Source organism: Podarcis bocagei (genome assembly GCF_964188305.1).
Source record: "Podarcis bocagei genome assembly, chromosome: 3".
Taxonomy (NCBI): Eukaryota; Metazoa; Chordata; class Lepidosauria; order Squamata; family Lacertidae; genus Podarcis; species Podarcis bocagei.
The window spans coordinates 33,955,186-33,979,988 of record NC_138127.1 but is presented as its reverse complement, the minus strand read 5'-3'; the positions used below and the strand labels follow the sequence as shown (position 1 = coordinate 33,979,988).

General features: G+C 41.3%; 1 protein-coding gene across 3 annotated transcripts in view; it reads right to left on the bottom strand.

The window, feature by feature from the left end:
• The window catches only part of GRIK2 (glutamate ionotropic receptor kainate type subunit 2), a 440,535-nt gene that overhangs the window by 241,947 nt on the left and 173,785 nt on the right, over positions 1-24,803 (bottom strand). For all 3 annotated transcript variants that reach the window (XM_081186549.1, XM_081186551.1, XM_081186550.1), the window contains exons 5-7: positions 15,876-16,057; positions 11,013-11,066; positions 6,803-6,976 (exon numbers count right to left, since the gene is read on the bottom strand). In XM_081186549.1, the coding sequence (XP_081042675.1) occupies positions 6,803-6,976; positions 11,013-11,066; positions 15,876-16,057 (410 nt within the window). The remainder of the gene's footprint in view (positions 1-6,802; positions 6,977-11,012; positions 11,067-15,875; positions 16,058-24,803) is intronic.

Below are 24,803 nucleotides of genomic sequence, written 5' to 3'. Positions count from 1 at the left end.
CCTGCTAATCTCCATGTTTCAGAGCTCAGATCTGAAATCCACAGCAGGTTCTGTCACATCAGCTCAAGCTGAGCCCCAAGATTTTATCCTCAAACTTGGCCCAAAGATTTCATAGTCCACAGACTAAAATGTAAGTGGCTTGTGCAGACTGCCATAAAATACATAATTAAAAGGAGCTGGAAGTCTAAGGAAGAAACGAACTTTGAAAGGCAGAGTCAGAGAGACTCTTTCTTCTGCCTCCCGTGTTGGCCATCTGGACATCACAGTTCCCTAGAAGTGCAGGGAGACAGGAGGAGGGAAAAGTCACAAGATAACACTTCCTTGCCTGAACAATCTTTAGTATTCAATGCTGCCTGTCAGCTTCTGCAGTGCACAGTGTCCACTGTTTGCCAACACCGTCACTACACTAACAGATTTTCATTCATTGATTTCTAAAGCACTGCTGGGAAAAACTCAAGTATGAAAACTGTGATACAAAGCCAACTCTGTGTGATTAGAGCTTGAAAGCTTTACACAGATTTTATGTGTTTACCAATGTGTTAAGAAGATGAAGAAGACCCTCATTCTGAGGCTTAAACCTATCAAATACCCATTAAAATAAAACTGCATTTTTAGTTATTGTGGGATACTGATTATTTTTATTACTAGCACACCTGCCCTATACCTTGTACCCTTGGCAATAAGGACAATGTATGAAAAATGGAAAGATGATGAAATGGGTATTTGTAGTGGAGGAGAATACAAGTGTCACCTAGCTATTTACTTAGATAGTGAGACTGAGGAAATGGAAAAGACAGATAGAAAAGGAAGGAAGCACTAATAAGTAAATGAAGCATTTCAATGAGAAGTGGAGGAAATGAGGACTTCACAGCCAACAGCAGAATGAAGCTAAAGGAGTCACAGAGTTCAAGGGCCTGCATACGGTGTCAGCTGAACCAAGTGCCTCAGTAATCATGTGTTTCATGTGTCCACATGCTGATAACGATTTGGCGGTATTATGTATAAGGATATTTATATTAGTGCCCAGCTTCAGTCCACGCCATTCCTTCAACCTCCTTATGACAGCTTCCACAAATGATCAGCTACGTATCACAGGTGGCCAGCAAGGAGGAGTGGTACCACACATCTAGACTCCCATCGCTGTGGTGCTTGGGGGGGGGGGCAGACAGCAGGGTGCAGTGGCAAAGGAACTTGCACCATGCCAATCTCCTCGCCACGTCCCCCTCTCTTTCTCCTGGTAAGCACAGTGCTTCAAGTGCTGCGTTAGATTCTGCCCTATGAGGTGATATGTGGACAGTTACAAGCAGAAATTAGATCAGCTAGGCCTGACTTCTTAAGAAGTTATTAACCTATATCTTTACCATCAATTCTGTAACAGGTGTTTTTTTTAAAAAAAGTATTTTTAGACTACATTATTTTCAAGGGTATTGATATGTAATTAAAATGGTTGTTTTTCAAGTCCAGTAAAAAGAACTTGCATCCCTCTGCCACAAAATAAATATGAATAAATCACAGAGCTTTGAATGTACATGTGCAGAAATATGTAAATTTAGGCAAAAAACTAAAGATAGTAGCAAGAATATCATATGGCTTAATAGTTCCATTTGCTCTCATATTAATCTTCATGGTATACTCTGCCGCAAGTCACAGTTAAGTATGCATAATTAAGATGACCTACCAAGCTCTGGTGCCTTATTATCATAGTTTTCCTTGCTAATTGCTTTTGCCTATCATCTGATACAGTTATCTTCTTTCATCTTATGTTGATATGAACAGTACGATTTCTAAATATTAATGTCATACTTTAATGTTCTCTTTATTAGCAGACTATGGTAGTGTAGGGAGGCTTTTTGCTGGCTGGAAAATGCTAAAGTAGAAGGTCAATATAGAAGTATCCCCCAAGAAAAATGGGCTTATATTTTTCTAAGCTGCAGAGAGGAATTAATCATGATAGAGGCTGGTTGGCTGAGCATTAAGCCTCAAGTTCTCCTCTCATTTTCTTTATCTATTTTACCATTTTTTTTCATTCTGTCCGTATCTAATCATGTTTACCAGCTCAATTCCCCCCCCCCCCCCCGGAAAGGAAATATAATGAAATATCTTGGCACCTGAGAGCTGATCACAACAGAAATGCAGGGCACCACTAAATACACACAGGTAAAACTGGTGGGATTTGACAGACAATATATGATTGCTTAGGAGAAGAGGGATAAATATATCACTTCTGGTTGTAAATGACAACAAACAAATTAGTAGGAAAGGCGTAAAACCTGGATGTGCTGCCAAGAATCAATGTAAGCATGCAACATTCTTTTTTTTAAAAAAAAAAATGGCATTACCCATGTAGATTCATAACTGCTTTATATGTAGGGAAATGTTAAGTTCTCTACCACAGCCATAATTATGTCCCTTTTAAAGAGAAACCCCAATGATTTACTAGCTGCATGGTCTACCTATCTTTTCTCAAAAGGGAAGGAAAATGTAAAACATCAAATTTATTTAGGGCTATGACCCAATGAATTCATTTGTATTGTTTTTTATATTGTACTTTGTGTGCAACACTGTTTACTGCATCATCCTTAGTGAATGGGATGCAGTTATGCATAAGCTTTCTTTCATCGATAAACTTGATACACTGATTGTGAGCAGCATTGCAACTATGTTGCAGAAAAGTTCCTACAAGGGTGATATACATACAAAAACAAATTTCCATGGATAGAAAATGTCCCCTGAAAATGTCCCTGCGCATAAAGCTGAATGCTGCGGACAACTGTGCATTATACGCAAGTAAACTATGCCTGTGCTCCTATAAGACCCTGAAACTATTAACACAAGAAGAAGAAGAGAAGAGTTTGGATTTGATATCCCGCTTTATCACTACCCGAAGGAGTCTCAAAGCGGCTAACATTCTCCTTTCCCTTCCTCCTCCACAATAAACACTCTGTGAGGTGAGCGGGGCTGAGAGACTTCAAAGAAGTGTGACTAGCCCAAGGTCACCCAGCAGCTGCATGTGGAGGAGCGGAGACACGAACCCGGTTCCCCAGCTTACGAGACTACCGCTCTTAACCACTACACCACACTGGCTCTGGGCTCTGAGAAGCAACTCCTCACCTCCCGCCCCCACACAATTAGGCTAATCAAGGTTATAAGCACCCATCACCTGTCCAGGTCAGGAGAGGGAGAACCCTCTCACCCACTACACCATGAGAGGACCTTTCACATGGCCATGATGTCCTGCATCAGCATTATGGCCTCCACTTTGGGACAGGTGCTAGAGTTTACTGGCTAACCTTTTGGAAGAACAAACACTGTCCATGGAGATTAAAGGTTTAATGAAAATTGATTCCGTCCCATTTTTAAAAAATCATTTAATGACAGAAGCGGCCAGACTGTTCATAAAAATATCTAACCTTAATTTTGATTTGGTATCTTTCCATGTGTCCAGACGTCAGAATTTTATACCTATTAACACCTGGCTAAGTGACATTTAACTAATTGGCACTAGCTAAATGCACACCCATTAGGCAGATTTTTATGCTAATATTGTTCCAAATAAGCAGCCATCGGTATCATTAAGCTAAATCAGTTTCCCAGGAGACATGAAATTAAAACAACTTTCTTGATTTAGCATGTCCCAATTAAATTGGAAACATGGTCTAATAATAATTTATATTTACAGAGTGCATCCTAAACTGCTGGATATATTATGTATAGATAGTACCCCACAGGGCACTGTTCTTGCAATAGATTCGACTCACTGATGGACAGAAAAAGGATGCCCTTTGATACTGAAATTAGCAATTTCACTTATAAAATACATTATGAGATCCTGAATGGCCTCACATGTATAGAAATGGGTGCTTAGAAACACTGAAGTCAAGCCAACTAGACTTAACATTTTTTGCAGAGGTGAATTAATTCCACCTTCTTTAGAGGTGGCCAAATTAAAGAATATCTAGTTTCATACACGTTGTTCAAACTGCATAAACATGGTTATTGTTCACTTTTCATTTTCCTTTATATTGTTCCAATTGCTTTTAATTCTCCAGAAAACAGTTCTACTGAATATATAGAATTCACATTTTAATTCAAAAAAGTTATTTCTGGTTACAGCTCTGTAGTTAGACAGCACTTGGAAGCATGACAATTTCTCTGACTTCCTTATTAATAATGATGCAGCGGTTTAGATTTTCTAAGTATCATACCAGCATTGGCTAATTAATCTCTCAGACATGCTGTGAGGTAGATTGAATAAGTGTTTGTATACGACTGCAGTGGTTGGGGGAATCAGAGACATGACGAAAGTGTTTAAGCAATTTGTCCATGGCAAATTAGCTTGAAAATCCTAGTTGCAAACCATTTTCTTGAATTTCCATCAAGACTTAGGTCCCTAGCGGCAGCATTTTAGCTCTTTTCTGTCACAGCAATAGTGCTTCTTTGTTATAGCTGTAAGAAGAAAAATCCCCGCCCCACCAAAAAAATGATCCTAATCCGATAAGATCTTGCTAAACCCTTTGCATTGCTTTAAGAACAGGGCAAGCACCTTGTAGGAAATGTTTAAAGAGTACATTTCATCTAGAACAAATTCAATGTTATATAAAAAGCCACTGTGTGTAAAAGGCTGGTGGCATTTGACTCTTCTCTGCTCGCCCCTGCCTAGTCTAAACAAAAAGTAACTTGGAACCACTTAAGTTTTGACACTTAAGGGTCATGGCTCAATGGGAGAGCATCTGATCTCTGCATGCAGAAGACCCGAGGTTCAAGCCCCCAGCATCTCCAGGTGGGGCTGGGAAAGACTCCCATTATGAAACCCTGAAGAGAGTCACTGCCAATCAACACAGACAGTACTGAGCTAAATGGATCAACAGTCTAACCTGGTATAGAGTTGCTTCCTATGTACTTTCTAATATAATGAGGCAGAACCAAACCTTTCTGGAATGCAAACATCAGAGAGCATCATATGTTTCCTCATAAAAAGGGTGAGTGAATTGTAAACAAAGCACATCATCTGACAACGACAAAGTGCAACTGGACTCCCTCTGCCCCCATGAGATGAATGGACAGTTCACATGAAAGAAACAGCACTGTTCCACTACAATGCATCTCATGTTAGCTCCCATCTTGTTCTATAATGAAGAGCCAGGAGTGCAGGAGGAGCTCATCTAATTGTGGCTCCCTGGACTCCTTTCCCTGCAAGAGAGACCTACAGCTAGTAACAGGAGGATAATCCATAACTTGTGGCACAGCAAAGCCCACTGGCTGCTGCCACACTGTCAGCAATAGATTTGAAGATAAGCTTTCGATAGCCAAGAGGAACATCTAACAAAGCAACTTTGGAAATTCTCCCTTACACCACTGCCACCCTACTTGCCCGGAAAGCGCAAAACATTCATTACTGTGCAGCTGAATAGATGGACTCAGATGATAGCTCCTAGGAACCAATTAAAGGGGTTAACTGAGCCATGAGACTTCATAAACGAATCCAATTCCTTTTTTCTTTATTTCCTACTATAGCTCAGAGATAAAGCCAAGGGAAAAATGCATAAGCTCTAGAATCTTATATAGTGACAAATGACTGTGTTAGCACCACCAATAATGGGTCTTTCTTTCAGACACAGGGAACTGCGCCGAGATTCCTATTGCCTTACAACATCAGGAGAAAAAGAGAACATGAAATGTATAAGCAATATAAGCCCACTGCATTAAACAAATGGAAATGCTCCCAGTGTTGACAATAACCCTTTATCTAGTAAGCAAAAGTTTCACTCCCCCACCCCTGCTTTTCTTTTCTTTCTTTCTTTTTTGCAAATGTAGAGACTTAAATGCTAAATTACAAAATCTTACCCTCTTTCAAAAACCCAATGCAGCAAAGTATATACTAAGACTGTAAGAAGTCAAATCTAAAATAGAAGACTATGCCAATGTTTTGGCAGTGTGAGCATGTGTGAGGCTGCACCTATGTCAATGTTACCAGTGCAACCCCCATCAATCATTCACACCTATATTACACCTGGAGAAATGTGATATTTCCTCCAGATAGCACATTCAGTGCTGTTGTGCTTATTGTGTGGAATTTAACTGTAAGAGTTTAATGGCCATCTATTAGATATTACTGTGATTTAAATGAAGGATGGATGAAAACTCTTCTATTCCCTCATTGTCACCACCACAATATTTATGTACCCCTTAAGGAAGAGCCCAGCTTAAATCTTGAAAATTGCTGGATCAGAGGCACCATTTTTTAATTCCACCACTCAGTGTCATTCCTATGAAGCCTTCTAGGAAAAATAAAGGCAGCCCATACTTCTGTGCCCACATGCCAGTACTAAACCTCAACCTTCCAATCTTAGTAGTTTTGTTTATTTGCAGTCATCTGGCCATCATGAAAGTTTAACAGTATGAAAGTAAACCCCCATTTCACATCAGTTGAAGTTCACACAGACCCAGATAAATTACAACAGAAACTTAAAAGCCAAATTTTCCTGGCAGATTACATGAAGCCTCCTAAAAACAGATTCCCCAACCCTCTTTTAAAATATATATGTACTAGAATGAAATTCTAATCTTAGTATCTGGTGCTTCCACAACGAGTTGCATGATTCAGGCCAAACACTTCATGTGATTTGCTCAGCTTCACTTCTCAGATATCACAGACTGAGAGATGAGACATCTTGTTGAAGACAGCAAAATAAAGCATTGAGAAGGAAATGTGTAATAAAACCAACTATACAGCTAAAGGGAAGTTTGAAATTCTAAAACGTTTGTAGGTCCACATGAACTAAACTGTAGATTGTGCTCCTACCGTCATAAATCCATCCAGCAAACCTGAATCAGGCTTTGGAGGTGCTTGTAATCGTTCCATGGACCACTTTTCAATGATGGATGCCACTTGGCTGTTTTCTGTATTCAAAATCCTGAATCCAGTCATGTTAACCCCACTATACCGATATGGCTCCACATCAAGAGCAAAGAGGTCCTGAAGGAAGAGAAGAAAGGATGGACATTAGTAGTAGCTATGACGCATCCTGAATCTTTTCCATTCAAACAAGTATTTATTACCCTCTCCAATGCAATTATGGTGACTTTAGAATAATAAACAGTGCTCAAAAAGTCCAGAATACTGTGCATTGAATTAATTGCTAACAACGTTACATGTACATGAAGATAAATGACTAATTTATACTACTTCTGATTACCTACATCTGCACTGAGAGCCCAAACGAACCTGAATAGCCATTAACCATATGCGGAAAAGTCAAGCAAAGTCAGTGAGCTGCATACTCCATTGTTTACTCACATTCCATAAACCTGAATTAGGCAAGTGTTAGGCTTTTCTGCTTTAATAAGCCAGTTTTCAGTGGTTTGTCAGATATCAGATATTATATGCAGGAACATAATAGAAAGACCCAAGTTCAACAAATTTTCTCCAGTGCTAAAATCTACAAATTCACAAGCAGAACCATATTCCCCTTTTTTGCAACATTCTGCCACTCACAAGATTGTCAGTTGTGTGAGGGAGAATACCTGAATACAGTGGTACCTTGGTTTACAACCATAATCCGTTCCAGAGGCTGTTTGTAAACCAAAACAGGTTGTAACCCAAGGCATGCTTTCACCAATGGGGCCTCCAAAAAAAAATTGTTCGTAACCGCCCCCCCAAAAAAGGGTTGTAATCCAAAAAAAGGTTGCAAACCGGGGCACGCACTTCCGGGTTTGACATGTTTGTAATCCAAAACGTATGCAAACCAAGACATATGCAAACCAAGGTACCACTCTAACTAGTTTGTTCAGCATAGATATGGAAAACGGTAAACATATAAACAAAATAAAAAGAGTACAGCAAAGGCACCTGCCTGATTTCAACAGGCAGGAATGTCCACTTCTATTAACTGGACAAAAATTTATCCTTTGTATGGGAAATGTGAAGTTTTACTTTTCTTGCCAAAGGCTGAAATTTTGTTATTAGTTTCTGTAGCAGCAGTGCTTTGGCAGGGATCAAACAAGATGCACTTATTTATTCAGTAAAAGGCAGGGAAAAACAGACAGACAGACAGAACAGTGCACACACGCACAGAGAGAGAGAGAGAACGAGAGAAGGCACAGCAGTAGCCCCCCCTCCAAGACAGTGGCATATGATTAATTGTTCATTGTTAATGCAAGAACCCAAGCTAATCTCAGAGATAGTTAACATTCCAAATTCCAATTAGAGTTTATAGTATCATTTTTCACAATGTGACTAGGTCATGTAGATGCTTCTTTTGGGTCTATGCTACAATGCACAGTGACTTTCCAAAACACTGAGCTGCCCTTCCACCTTTGTTTTAAGACACTATTTAGTTGGTGGGGGTGGGAGCAGAGAAGAAGCAGTAAGAATTATACAGTATTATCACACAGCTGAAAAGTGCCAAGACCTAATTACCTATCTGGCAAGATATAGTCCAATCACACATTAATCTTCCAGTATACATACCCACACTACCACATATAGTTTGACTTAGTCCATCTTCCTGACTATAGTGTTTTAGGAAGAGAGAACAGAAGTGAATGTGCAAAAGTCTCTGGCACTTCTCAATAACAATTTAAGAGATGGCATGACCAAGACATGATAGGAGGTGGCAAATTTCCCCCACAGCATAGGGAAACAGGTTTGGCTAGGTGCAGAACTGCTTGAAATAATGCCCCAAAGTTCTTTCCCCCCCCCACCTTTTTAAATTTTGGGTGGCTTCCAGACTACCTTGTACAATAGCATAAATAATTATGTAATTTAAACACATTCCTGTTTACTCAAAACTATAATAAATATGCACAACAGTTCAGAGAATTAATGAGCTATTACATTAGGCTCCAAATCAATCATGGGAAAGTACACTTCCAAACAGCACAGCTAAACAGCGTGACTAGAAAATTTATTGGACACGACTTTCGCTGTGTCAGGTAAGAAGTAATTAATAAAGCAGAGGAGCCAAAAAGTGATAGAAGTTACATGGCTCCGCTGAGCATAAAAATCTATCATCTCCTGGCATGTCCCAAATTATCCTCAGTTGTCAACTGCTGAAGTTTACATTCAATTCTTCAGGGGGGCAAAACACCCACCCTCCCACCAGCCTGCTCCCAAGACCTAATTAGCAAATGGGGATACGTAATTAGTCCAGAAGCCTGATCATGAAGTGCAGAACTTTTATGGCATGTTTATTTTATTATTTATTCGATTCATTTATGGGTTGGCCTGGCCCCTTGCTCTTTCTTCGAAGGAACTCAAGAGAGACAGACTTCCAGCAAGCCAGTTTACTAGGCTTGGTCCAATCAGCCGTAGAACTGCCACCATCTGCCTCCTTGCCATTATTTTGGGCTTAACCACTGGATCACTTGGGATCTCCAGCAGGAACATCCAGAAGAAATCTGTGCCGATAAAGTATGCAGCAGACGACTGACATTTACAGCAGCAGCAGCAGCATCTGAAAGTGGCTCATTTTGAAATCCACTTTAATCTGCTAGGCTTCTCTCTCCCCTCCACTTCACAGGCATATCAAAACCAACAAATGCTGCTTGACAGCAGAAGGCTGCTAACTGGAATGAGGATGCATGTCCCTTTCTAGTCATCTCATTCTTTCCACACAATACAAGCCTCATTGGCTGCATGGGACTATGAGCTGCCTTTTGCCATTGGTATCTCTTCCTCACGACTGTCTACATTGACTGGCAGCGACTCTCCAAGGTTTCAGGCGGAGTTCCTCCCAGCCCTACCTGGAGAGGCCAGGGAATGAAGTTTCCACATGGAAAGCAGATGCTCTACCCCTGAGCAATGGCGCTTCCCCACACAGGAAGGAATGCTCCATCAGACACTCTGGATGCAGGCAGAATTTAAGGTTTCAAATGTGAAAACCCTTTGAATGGATCTAGAAACTATTGCAAAAAATTCAGGATTGCTGTTCTGTTTCCTATTGTTGTTGTTGTTTAGTTGTTTAGTTGTGTCCTACTCTTCGTGACACCATGGACCAGAGCACGCCAGGCATTTCTGTCTTCCACTGCCTACCGCAGTTTGGTCAAACTCATGCTGGTAGCTTTGAGAACACTATCCAACCATCTCGTCCTCTGACGTCCCCTTCTCCTTGTGCCCTCCATCTTTCCCAGCATCAGGGTCTTTTCCAGGGAGTCTTCTCTTCTCAGGAGGTGGCCAAAGTATTGGAGTCTCAGCTTCACGATCTGTCCTTTCAGTGAGCACTCAGGGCTGATTTCCTTCAGAATGGATAGGTTTGATCTTCTTGCAGTCCATGGGACTCCAAGAGTCTCCTCTGTTTCCTATAATGTATATCTATTAAAAGCCTAACAACTGCAGTTTTCTGGTTGTTTGTGAGCTCCAAGTCCTGCCTGTGTGTTGGTGAGTTCCTCTAAGGGTGTGGGGCAAAAACTGGAATGCAAGAAAGCTAAAATGCAGATTTTTGGCACGATCTCATTATGACTTAGGGAGGCAAATGGTTAGAGACTTTCCTCCGTGCTCCTGTCTATTCTTTCAAGTGGCTACCAGGTTTACAAAGGGGACCAAAACTATTCCTATTCAGATAGAACTTTCCCCCATCTAATTACAAGAGCCAAAATACAACAAGCTGTCTAAAAACCCGAAACGTTCCCAGGTGTTGACAAACATTTTTTTATTGCAAAACAAATAGGATCAAACAAGTCTCCTCCAAAAAGAAAGGAGAAGTGATTTGCTCGTTCTGAACTGCATGCTGTGTGTTTCTCCAGAACAAATAACTGTCTGCAAAACTGTAAAATCAGTTCTGCCCTCCAATTTCGTCGCAAGGAGTGTCAGTTTTCCAGAATAATACTTACGAACATTAATTAAACCATCCTCCAGAGCTTCCGCTGCAACTTATCAAAATCAAGAGGAGAAAACACTCAGTACTTCTTTCTCTTCTATTCCTGAGAGACCACTTTCACTTTGTCAAGCAATATAATTAAGAAACCAAAGGCCTTTGTCTGAGACCGCCAGCAGATTCCTATAAGCTACTTACCAATGTGGTAAAGATGTAATGATAGTATTCTGTCATCATTCCCATTGCTAAAGCCTAAAGGGAGGGGGGGGAATCAAACACACACATTATTATTATTATTTTAAAGTTACATAACATTGCTTTTAATATTTCTAAGGTTACACATAGCATTACTTTTAATCACACCTATATGAATAATGAAAGGCTCTTTGAAGAATACCATTGGGATGAAACTATAGGGCTGGAATCATATTAAAATTAGGTCAAGCAAATCATTCCTTAGCAGTTGGAGCAGATTACTTGCTATTAAAGGAATTTATGAAGCAAATCTGCTGATAGAAAGATTATTAGTGAACTGTTTAGGGCTGCAAATGTGAAAGAAGCTTACAGTTTTACATATTAATGGGAGCTTTCAGTTGCCAACCAAAAATCTGAATTGAGAATGGTTCCATTAATTGTATTTATTATACGTCTTCACCAGAAAGGATACATAATGAGAAAAATGTAGAGTTACTCCAAGTGAACAATATTACTCAATTAAAAGGGAGGTTGAAGGCTGGCAGCAAACACAGAACACTTCAACACCCTACCCCACAAGCAGCACTTAAGCTTCAAGCACTGCAGGCACATTTTTTAAGCGTTAATGGCTCATATAAAGCACCAGGGCTACTTTCCAACTCCCCGGTGTTATTTCCAAATCTTTCTAAGCAGCACATCAGCTTCAGCTGTGTAGTTTAGATTTTCCATAATCATTTCTTGGATTAATAAGTGAGACTGAGTCTAATGTTGCCGTGGTCAGAACTAACTTCTTTCATCCACCAAGTTGGTGTCATGTAGACAAATTGATGAAAATAGGAAGAGCTATTGTGAATATATGAGCTGAAATTGAAGCTAAATAGAGCTGTAAAGAGGTACACAAAGGAGCACTGATGAATCTTGAATGACAAGAATCAGGAAGGTGCCTTGCTTCAGCCCTGTGACTGAGTCACACCTTCTCTCTGCAGTGTTTTCCCTCTGTGAGGTGGACTGGCAAAACAGAGAAGAATGCCTGAAAGATCACCAAACAGGGCAGCTCCTCAGAGGAATTAAGGCTGTTCTGAGGACCAAGAGACAATCAAACAGAAGCACAAAGAACAGCCTATTTCAGGCCTTGTTTATCAAAAGACAACACTGATACAACAGGGCAGCACTTTCAGCCCTGCTGCCAAAGTCCTGTGGTTCTTACTTCATTAGTTTAAGGTTGAACACCTTCACAGCTCCCTGAGGCTCCCTGCTGCAGCCTAAATATGTGAGAGTCTGGGGAAATTGGTGTGACCTCAGAGGCTGGGGCTAAAAGCATATCCCTGAAGCCTTACTGTACCCATCTTCTTTGTTTGGTAAGTAATCATAGAATTGTAGAGTTGGGAGGGACCCTGAGGATCATCTGATCCAATCCCCTGCAATTCGGGAATCTGCAGCTGTCCCATACAGGGTTCAAACCTGCAATCTTGGTGTTATCAGCACCATGCTCTATGGCTAATAACTTAAATCTTCTGATATGGATTTTTAAGAATTAAGAGGAAGGGTTGAAAATCAGCATCTAGGACTGCTACACAGTGATGGGAATGTACGCCACATATAGATTAGGGGTAGGGAAGTCTATTCCATTTTGTACCAAAACCCCAGAGTGGGCTTCATTCTCCATTACAAACATGCAAGTGCATCAGACTGCCACTTTCTGGCTCTTAAGCTACAGCAGACGAAAAGGGTAATGTTCTCACCTACCCACATGGGTATGTGGGCTAGAGGTCAGATGCAGTCCAGTCATACCCCAGGAACATATTAGACCCTGGCTCACAAGCCTCTTAAGATTTCAACAGAGAAGGCGAGGTCAAAAAGGCTGCTAATTTGCTTGCTTTGATATTCCAGAGCAGAGTTGCAGCAGAATTTTTACATCTTTCTCCCCACATCAAAGACCTTGGAGCATGAGAGGGGGCAACTCAGAGCAGGCATTTATGCTATGCCACCTCATGCTCCAAGGAAGTCAGCAAAGAGAGCTGTGTTTGTTCTTCTCTTTTCCTACACCAAAGGCTTGGGGGAATGCAAGGCTTGGTTCTAGACAACACCACTGAGTCTTAAAGGCAACTTGCATAAGATGTGTGAAAATAAATAGGAGTATTAAAATGCAACTGCCTTCATCCTTTGCCAGCTGAATGCATTGCAGGGCTCTTCATTGCAAAATATATGTAGCATGGATTCAGAATATGAAACTCTCATCATGCTGTTACCCACATAATCAACTCAAATATGGGTGGAAAGGTAGGGGGGGCACTTCACATATCAGTGCCAAAGCCTAGTTTTTTAAAAAGACACAGACACTTGTGTTATTAAATGAACAAGAGTGCTTCGAGTATCAAGAGGGAAAGAAAAGAAATATTTAACAAAATAATTCATATGCAAAAAGTGCTCTCCTAAGAAAAGTAAATCCATGGCTGCATATATTCGAGTCAATGTTCCTGATCTGCTCAAGGAAGTAGCCTGAGAATTGGTTTTGTATATTTGGAGCATTAGGCAGAACAAATCCTCACCATTAATAAGCAAGATGGGAAAGAGATAATTCAGCAAAGAAAATCTTTTTACTGTGTAAAGGAGATGGCAGTGTTAAAGCCAGGGTTCCACTTTGCTCTAATATTTATATAGTACAGGGCTGTTTTTGCTGACAGAGAAACTAATAAAAGCCACAGTTGCTGCTCACCTACAACCTATTGGTCCATTATAAATAATGCAACTTGGCTGATGGACTAACTTATTGTTCAGGTTGCTGGGTTTTTAGCTAGCACAAAACTAGTAAACACTTTGGACTCAAGTGTTTTAAAGCATATGAATATTCAAACGACATCAGCAATTTTTGTTGCACTTTTAGGCTGTGATCCAACAAAAGTATGGCTTTGATCTTAACTTTTTGATCTGTGAACAGAGGCAGAACTGCTGAGACGATCCCTTCCGTGAGCACAATTCTCCTCCCATGAACAGACTAAAAAGTTAAGATCTCACCTGTATCTATGAACACAAGTAAGACCACGGGACAGAGGCGACAAAGTAAGTTTTCATTAGTTTCCATCTCCACTGCTCAGGTGGTTGAACAACGGCAGTCTCCAAACAAAAGCTTCAAGGAAAGGAAAGGTGCACATATTTACCCACCTCTTTGCAAGATATGAACTTCTGCGCTAGAGCAGACTATCATGTCCAATAAACGAGATATCATAATAAAACCAAGGTAATGCACATTTTGTGAGTTTGTGAATAACTATTTTGTAGAAAACACCAAGACTTAGGTTGACACGTGACTCAGACCCAGCCCAAATAAATCTGTCCTGCTAATTTGAATGAAGGGCTTAAGGGCTTAAGTTTACATTGCTTTCCTCCAGCAGTGTCACTCACTTCAAGCCCAGGTGGAAATAGTTCTGCCTTCTAGTGGGCAAGTCAGTATGGGACACAGTTCACCAATGTCATGGTGTGGACCTGTTTTCGAAAACACCCTTACCACATACAAGGCACTCTGGAGACTGCACATGTCCCAAAATTGGGTCTATATTATAGACCATAATACTTTCTCAGTGCTTTTAGGTTCTGACCTCCTAGAAATGTTCTCCTCTTCACTTGGAACTCTCTGTGGTGCCAACATTTTAAAGTACTGCTGTTGTTATGATGTGACTGGGGAGAGGTTCTTGGTGAACGCTGACCACATCCAAACAGATGAAACTGTGGAGTGCAAGCAATCTGACCACACCAATTCAGATACCGTATTTTTTGCTCTATAGGACTCACTTTTTCCTTCCTAAAGAGTAAGGGGAAATGTGTGTGTGCGTCTTATGCAGTGAATGCAGGCTGCGCAGCTATACCAGAAGCCAGAACAGCAAAAGGGATCTCTGCTTTCTCTGCGCAGCGATCCGTCTTGCTGTTCTGGCTTCTGGGATTCAGAATATTTTTTTTTCTTGTTTTCCTCCTCCGAAAACTAGGTGCATCTTGTGGTCTGGTGCGTCTTATAGAGCGAAAAATACGGTATATTGAGGCTTTACATAACAACGGTTGGAAGAAGAAGAGGTGAAAATAAATCAGTTTTTCTCTAGGGTAGCAGCCTACCAGACTAAAGTAAACAGTCCACGTTATTAGAATACTTCTGGTAGCATATAGAGGCACCTTTCCTGCATATTATGGTTTGGAATTCAAGAGCCATTTGAGGAATGAATGTTTTCCTTTTTCGCTTGATTTGCTTTTGGCATGGGTTTAGTGCAGGGACAGGAAACCATATATTTGTTTCTTTGCTTTCTTACTTTTATATCACATTCTCCTATCCAGGCATAGATTCAGACTTCAACATAGTGGTGGCCTCATGTGCCATCAGACTGCACCCTGGAATGATTGAGAACTACATTCCCTCTGGGGCAACCTGCTGGGGTCCATATACTAATCAATAGATGGGGCTGAAGACACATGGGGCACCAAACCAAAGGTGGCTCAGGCTACTCTCTTTTCTGCCACCTCTTTTTCTTGCCAGCTGTCTTTCTGATTCTCTCCCCACCCGCACGCACTATCACTCTCAACTGCTCCCCACCCAGCAGGCTGCTGGAGGAACAATAGATTGCTCTTTCCAGAGGTCTGAACTAATCACTGACAGAAGGCTTTTGAAACTAGGTCAAGGGCTTCATGAAATTAGGTAGAGGGCTTCGTGCAGCACTAGGGGCCACAGGCTGACTATTCCAGAGTCAATGTTTCATGTGCCGTGACAATAACTCTGGTCACTGCTAACGAGGTTCCATCATCATAACCAGGTTTCCCAAGCCTTCGCTTCAATACCGTCTCTGCCTTATCTTAGTGTTGTATTTAGGAAAGGGTTGTAATTACCTGTTTCAAAATGCCTGCTGCCATTTCATGACTGCAGTCAAAGATGACGTGGAATTCCTTGCCTCTTTTCATCTCCTTGAGCAAGGGCTTTGCATCCTTTGTGTCAGCTGGTAACTGGCGGATTTTTAGTCGCAGGTTGTACCGCGATGGAGCCTTAATAAGCTCTTGCAATCGAATGAGACCTTTTCAGCAGAAAAAGAGACAAAGGAGACCCAAGGTTAAGTTGTTGAAGCGAAAATATGATCTTGTAAGAGCAGCTGGACCCCCCCCCCTTTTATAGCTTTTACACATTCAAATTTTCCTCCTTTTTGCATTCACTAGCATGTGAATATGGAAATTCATGTTTAAAAATAAAAACCCAACTCCAAGCAGCTTCTCTGCCTCCTTCTTTCCTAATATTGATAGACAGTAAGCAGCCTGAGTTCGGATTACCTTCTCAGATATGGACAAATCTTCCTTATCTGGGAGTTAGGGTATTTTCTACTGAAGAATATGTAGCAATCCTCTAATTCACTTATACCAGTGTGCTACACTAATAGTTTGTAATCACACTAGTTACTCTAAGAGACTAATCTATCTGGTTTTACATGCAGCTTTGGTTTTGTAGACCAGCATGGACATTCATACAAAAACTCTGCACCGGTGTTCTAAATCAGTCATGGGGTTGCCTCATTCACTACAGTCATTCATTCATTAAGTTCTGCATGGAAGGAACTTCAGTCAACTCTGTCATAACATATTAAGAGGTCTTATCATGTAGATTGACTCTTTTGAGTAGAAAGCTTCTATGCCAACATCTCTCGGGAAGGTGAGGCATTTGCATGGGCAATCAAAATAGTAAGCCTCTTTACATAGATTGCACTAGTCACAAGGACCCCTTGCTATGGTGTGTGTGTGTGTGTGTGTGTGTGTGTGTGTGTGTGTGTGTGTGATGATCCATAACAGCAGCAGAAGGATTAATCAGGTCTTAGCAAAAAAAGGCACATGCTGCATAGTAACAATGCTATAGTATAAAGTGGGGCCATGCAAAAACAAACACTATATTCATATTGCTAAATTCAAAGTATTGTATTCAAAGTATTTGCTTTTGTCTATGGTTTATGTGCGTAGTGAAAAAACATAATATATATAAAAAAATAAGTCTGAATTACTTAAATTTGAAATGTCACTGTTTCTATGCCTATAGGTCAAAGTATAACTCTACTATGGATTGATACTCTGTACAGATAATACTCTGTACGGATGTCTCTATTTTTGAAAATGATCAAAATCATACTAGATGAATGTGAGAAATGGCTGGAAAAGATTTTAGTTATAAAAAAGAAATATATATTCACCACAACACTCTTAATAGATTTTAGCACCCATTTGCTTTTACCATTTTGGAAAAAAAATAAACATGACTGTCCAGGGCACTGAAAGCTATTTTTAGCTCACACCTAAAAAAATAAAAAAGGCAGGAAAAACGGTTTTCACACTAAGCTGCACAGATTTTTTTTTTTACCACACAGGTTTTTAGAGCAGAATGCTAGCGGGAGAAAATCAGGAACGTTATGTGAAAGAATTCAGCCCACGTTATCTGAAAGCACTTTAGCAAGTTTACAATACAATGGATTTGAAGTGGTCTCAGTCCAGTTCCTAGTATAAGTGCTTTCACACTTCAGTGAGCCTAGAGCTAACCATTAGACATAACCAGACATACTTTTCAAAAAGAAAGAAAGAAAGAAAGAAAGAAAATCAATCAAGAGAAATCTCAAGCTATAGCTTAATGCAATCCATGTAGTCATTGTCATGGCCATTGGCGATATACAGTAAGATCTACTGACTACTGAAATCCATGTAGGCAAGTGCTGGGGCACTTTTCTACTTGAACAAAGATGGACTGATCAAGGTGGTTCCGGAAAGTGAGCACAGACGCTCCAAGTGTCTCTATTTTCCAGGGACTGTCCTGGATTTACAGAAGCTGTCCCAGTTTCTGATTTGATCCTGGAATGTCCCACTTTTCCTTTAAAAGGTAAAGGTAAAGGACCCCTGACAGTTAAGTCCAGTCGCAGATGACTCTGGAGTTGCGGCGCTCATCTCGCTATACAGGCCAAGGGAGCCGGCGTTTGTCCGCAGACAGTTTTTCTGGGTCATGTGGCCAGCATGACTAAGCCTCTTCTGCCACAATGGAACACCGACACCAGAGCAGTGCACGGAAACACCATTTACCTTCCTGCTGGAGCAGTACCTATTTATCTCCTTGCACTTTTTGGCATGCTTTTGAACTGCTAGGTTGGCAGGAGCTGGGACTGAACAACAGGAGCTCACCCCATCGTGGAGATTCGAACCGTGACCTTCTGATTGGCAAGCCCAAGAGACTCAGTGGTTTAGACCACAGCGCCACCCGCATCTCTCACTTTTCCTTAGGACGTCCCTACTTTCATAGGAGAAATGTTGGTGGGTATGGAGTTATCTGATCCCTGAGCCATCTGAAGGCAGCCCTCTATGGGGAAGTTTTTAATGTTTAATGTTTTATTGTGTTTTTTTATATGTTGGAATCTGCCCAGTGTGGCTGGGGCAACCCACTTAGATGGGTGGGGTACAAATATCATCATCATCATCATCAAATAGGGCATTCCTATTTTCATCAGAGAAATGTTGGAGGGTACTGTCAGGGAACTGACATCGGAGCTAGAGGCGGAGGGAAGGCTCTCAAAAGATGCTGGAGAGGGACCCAGCAGGGAGAGAGGTAGCTCAGCTGGGGAAGGAAATCAGCCCAACACCAGGGATAAAGGGGGGCAGATGGGGGAATCAGCGAGAGGGCTCCCAGACTCTTCACCGGACACCAGCGGGGAGAGCACGGGTCCTCCGCTACCCATGCCCTCCCTGCGCAGAAGACTTCCGCGCAGAGAGAGTAGGAGGAGACTGGGTGTCAAACAACTTTTATGTTGGAAAAGGTTTAAGAAACGCCCACTGACGGATTCTGCTAGTGACTGAGGCAGCCACGAAGTGAAGGGCTGTCCAGACTGAAAGGTCTAACAAGGCAACAAAGCCAGGAGAGGCGGCAACTTACGCACGAGCAACCCATATTCATTACAGGTACATTCTTCAATTTGAACCTCCTGTACCTACCAAGGGTTTCACTTAACTTTTTACAAACATTCACAATCCTAAGCATAGTGGAAGTAATGGAACAAATCAGAAGATATATTGTGTGTAAAATAGGAGGAACTTACACATACTGCAGAAGTAGAAGGGAGCATTTGTTATCATATCTGGCCTTCCAATAAACCCTACACACGCTATTTCTGCACAATCTCTGGGGTTCTAACTGGCACTGCCTGAGGCTTCTTCTACCCCTATTGTTCCCACGCAGTTCCTGTTGCTCAAGGTCCATACTACTCAAAGCACATGGTACTGTTATCTGTAGAATCCCCTGCCTACTGACATATTAAACTCACTCAATCCCAAGAGTCCCTTCAGTCAACAGCATTCCCACTCCCAAACAGCCGGGAGTTATGCTGTCTTGTATTGCTGCCATAATTCTACAGGTAATAGATTCAATTATTTTACCACAATATATTTTCTAACCGCAGAGCTAAAAACAATGTATAATTCATCCACAGTAACAGGTTAGAGGAATGAGAGACTGTGAAATGGGGAGGGAAGGAGGTGGAAGTGTTACAACATATGCAAGAGCTTTTTGTTAGAAATATAACATCAATTTAGATGATTGCTTGACTACAAAGACTTTAAAAACCCTGGGGTAGAAATCCCCTCGAAAATTAAAGTAGCACTTTTAACTAGACTGAAGTAAGAGGTTGTAAAATACCATTTTAAATTCCAGAGGGGAAATAAATGGCTGCATATTTGATAGGGAGAATTACTATAAGAAAAATAAAATGTACCCTTGTAAGATGAATTGCCGCTCCAAAACCATTTTTTAAAAACAGGTTAGAAAGAACAGCTGCATAGAACAGGGGTCTGTTCCCTGCCATTGTTTCACCATATGTGTCTCTTTCTGACCCTTTAAATAAGCTGTTCCTCCTCTTTAGGAGTAACTGTGCTTTCAGCTCTACAGCTCAATGGTTAGAAAAATTTGTGAATGGTAGCTCTTTTCAGAAGCTGCCATCAATTTGACTTTAAGGAGAAATAGGAGGAGCGGTTTGCAAGCACTCCAGCTGGCAACTTCTTCTAAAGAGATCAATCACATCACCTCCTCTTCATGCTCTACTTCCGCCAGCCCTGGGAAACAAGCATCCCAAATTTGCTCCAAATACCCAGGTCTCCTGTTCAGCAACCTTACATGCCACAGCCATGCCACCTGGCCAGCCTGTCAAGCTATTTATCATTCTCATTAATGCTGTACAAGAATATTTCACATAGAACAACAGGCTGCGAACAAAGTTGCATTTTTCTGCTCATCTAAAAGCCATTTCTGCACCAGTTAAGTAGAAGTGTTACATGAAAGACGGACAACCTAGGACCCTCCAGTTGTTGTAGGACTCCAAATCCCATCAGCCCCAACCAACATGGGCAATGGTCAGGGATGATGGGAGCTGTAGTTCAGTAACACATGGAGAAGCATAGGTTCCTCATCCTTGATATATGTGCCCCCCCCCCGTGATTACTGGATTGTTTTATATATTGAGGGTAAGGCATAGTTTTTGCTGTTAAATCTCATAAAACCGGTCCATAACTAAATGTACACACACATGCCTTTACAGGAGAGGAAACTCTGACCAACTGTAAAATAGTTAGACTTCCCAAATTGATGAAACAGTTTTGGCTAGTACAAGAATCAGCAACAGATGGACATGTTTATTGTCACTCAAGAAAGCCAAACTAAATGCAATGGGGAGGTCATACTGTGTCTGCCCCATTCACAGAAAAAGCAGAACTGCAGGATGCACCAGGGGTGGGAAACCTTTTGGCTACCCTGGCCAGGTCCTTATCAGAATTCGTCTCCTGAGATTGCCTACCTGTCAGTCAACTGACATCAGTTGACGGTCAGTCAACTGACATCACAATGACTTCAAGACATGGCTAAAATGAAGGGTTTTCCCCTTCATTTTAGCAAAGGATTCTGACACAAACCCCTTCCTGAATCAGTGTATCTTACTAGTATATTTAGTTACACTAGTCAATAAAAAGGAAGAGGAAAAGGGCAATGATTTATAATTATCTATACACTAATTTCTACGTGGGACAAGAAGCTACAGTTAGACCTGGATATGGAACAACTGATTGGTTCAAAATCGGGAAAGGAGTACGACAAGGCTGTATATTGTCTCCCTGTTTATTTAACTTATATGCAGAATTCATCATGCGAAAGGCTGGGCTGGGTGAATCCCAAACCAGAATTAAGATTGCCAGAAGAAATATCAACAACCTCAGATATGCAGATGACACAACCTTGATGGCAGAAAGTGAGGAGGAATTAAAGAACCTTTTAATGAGGGTGAAAGAGGAGAGTGCAAAATATGGTTTGAAGCACAACATCAAAAAAACTAAGATAATGGCTACTGGTCCCATCACCTCCTGGCAAATAGAAGGGGGTGAAATGGAGGCAGTGAGAGATTTTACTTTTTTGGGCTCCATGATCACTACAGATGGTGACAGCAATCACAAAATTAAAATATGCCTGCTTCTTGGGAGAAAAGCAATGACAAACCTAGACAGCATCTTAAAAGGCAGAGACATCACCTTGCCAGCAAAGGTCCGTATAGTTAAAGCTATGGTTTTCCCGGTAGTGATGTATGGAAGTGAGAGCTGGACCATAAAGAAGGCTGATCGCCGAAGAATTGATGCTTTTGAATTATGGTGCTGGAGGAGACTCTTGAGAGTCCCATGGACTGCAAGAAGATAAAACCTATCCATTCTGAAGGAAATCAGCCCTGAGGGACTGGGGGGACATATCCTGAAGCTGAGGCTCCAATACTTTGGCCACCTCATGAGAAGAGAAGACTCCCTGGAAAAGACCCTGATGTTAGGAAAGATTGAGAGCACAAGGAGAAGGGGACGACAGAGGACGAGATGGCTGGACAGTGTTCTCGAAGCTACCAACATGAGTTTGACCAAACTGTGGGAAGCAGTGGAAGACAGGAGTGCCTGGCGTGCTCTGGTCCATGGGGTCACGAAGAGTCGGACACGACTAAATGACTAAACAACAACAACATACATACACTAATTTGGTGTTAACCATATCCTACATACCAGCCAGCAGATATTATCTTTTCTGGGCTGTCATTAGAAAGCAATACACAAAACGTTCTTAAATCTTAGCTACCGTATGTTCACAGATCTTGACTATCATATATTAACTATCAGTTGAATCTTAGAGAAGTCTCCATAGACTTTATTTGACTATCATCTTCCATTTGCAAAAAGACTGCAAGAGGTTCTTTTTTTTAAAAAAAAGCCTCCTGGGAAGCATCTAACATAATTAAGTCAAGGCTGTGGGAAGTTATCTAATGTGTTTTAAAGTTGAAAATTAGACAAGAAAGAAGCAGAGAAAGATGGTGACACAGAAGATAGGGAAGAACAGAGTTGGCAGAGGGCAGAAGAACATAGCAAGAGAGTCAAGCCATTGGTCCATTTACCTTAGTTCTGTCTATAGTGATTGGCAAAAGCTCCCCAGCATGGATGGGGAACATTTTCCACCCTGAGGGCTGAATTCTGTTCTGGGAAATCATCCAAAGACCACACACCAGTGCATGGTGGGGCACAAGTGGAATTGAGCAGAGCAATGATTGCAAATTTTACCTTTGTAGGATAGGCTAATTTCTACAGACATTCTTGTAGCCCTCCCTTTTCTCCATCCAGACATGCAAGAGGCATTGTCAGAGTTCAAGGATGTTCCAGGCAGGCAAGCACATCCAGGGTGTGAAGCCGGCCAGCTGGAAGGCTGCTGCTGCTGCTGCACATGCATAAATTGGAACGAGAATTTCTCCAAAAACAACCTCAACAACAGCTAAAGCAAAGTACACCAAGACATGACAAGAGTCGCAAGCTCTCCATATATTACACAGTGAACGCTCAACTAATGTTCATATCCAGGTAAGACTGTTCATATCTCCTAGCTCTACCTGGACATGCTGGGAACTAAACAAGGGACCTTTGCACACAAAGCTTCTGTTTTACTGTTTATACTTGGCAAGAGGGATCTCAGCTGTCTGGTTTCCAGAGAACAGCAATGGGGAGATTTGGGCCTTTCATTCTGGAAGTATTAGCTGTGGTGTCCTCTTATGAATGAGCAGTTGTTCATACAGATCACCCCACCCCAACTTTAAATGTGAGGCAGGCCGTTTCATCCCTTGCACTTACACAGGCTTTGGAATTCTTTTGTATAGCAGGCACACTTGGTCATTATTCTCCCAGCCTTCTGGAAATATTAAAATTATTTTGCTTTGGAGACCTGGGGGTGGCAGTAGGGTGTGTAGGTAGGTAGAGAGCTTGTGCTTTTCTCAGTCAAGTTCTGTCATTATGATTGCTTTTTATTATATTTGATCTGTGTTTGGAGTTTGCTCTTTTTTGGAATGCTACTTTTTGGGCCAGCAGGAAAGTGGGTTACAAATATAATATAATATAGAATTCATACAAGGTTATTGATAGTCACATAACTCCCAGGAAGAACAGAGTGAAGCTATAAAAATGCAGCCTACAACACAGAAATGTTGCGCTTAATATCATGCCTAGCAGCAAACATACACAAGACGAAAGCCAATTCATCAGATATCCCGTCTGGGAATAACTGTATTGGGGGCAACAAATAATACAACAAGGTGAAAGATTACAAGGGAGCAGAAGAAAATGGAATATTGCATTGAAAGGAGAAGGATGAATGGAACAAAGCAGAAGAAATATCAGCAGCAGAGTCAACAATCATGTATTCTCAATAACAGAGAGCATATTGTAATGCAAAGCAATTCTATACGTGATGACAGGAGTGCTCTGTGTTGAAAAACAGAGCTGCCCTAGCAATGTATAAAGAAGGAAGAGGGGATCTGATTTGAAATTGCAAAAGGGGTATGCAAGTTGCAAAACCTTCCCATTGTCTATGGTTCACATCCCTACTGTACTTTCCCTTAGATGGTTTCCAGCCAGGCCAAATTATTTCTAGTATTAAAGTTCGGCTGAGGGAATAAGTGCTTGAGGATAATACCTGTGGTTAGGTAAGCCACTGTAGAGAGGAGAATCTGTTCTCTTCACTATGCACCCCTTTCAGTGTTGAAATCAGACCTTCGTTCCTTCTTTAGATAAGAATGGGACATTAAACAGGCAACATTACATGCATATGTTGGATGATTACTTAACTGGACTGATGGCTTAACATGCCCCCCTCCTAATCCATTATTTTATGTATAAACTGACTGAGCATGTGCCTGTGGAGATGCTATAGCAAAATCGGTCTTGACAGTAAAATATATGAGGGCTGTTAACCAAATGTATGTTGTGAAAACTGTTCCCTAAACTGCCAAATGTTGAGGATGAGGATTTATCACTATGCAGCAAAAAGTGGTGCAGAATCCCAATGAGAACGTTTTCAGGCACAGAAGTTGATGGAGGGGAAACAGTGATCTTCAGAGTGGTTGGCATCCATGTGCAGAACAGCTGACTGCACGAGGAGGGGGAGCGCGAGAGGGAGAGAGGCCAAAGTCATCTGTTACTGTGACTGCAAGAAATAAAATCTCCCGAGATCTCTGTTTCCAGAGTTTATGTATTAAAAAAGAGTGAGGAAGCACATAAAATAATTCAGTCTCAGGAAACCTGCACATTAAATTTATAGTCCCAGTTAAATGAATATTGCATATTCTCTAAATGAATGATAAAAACCAAAAGCTGGAATGTGGACTTTGTGACAGCATACTGAAGATATTTAATTAATTTGCAACCTATTATTTGATTTGTTTAATACTAGTGGGGAGTTCTGGGCACTGCCTGGGA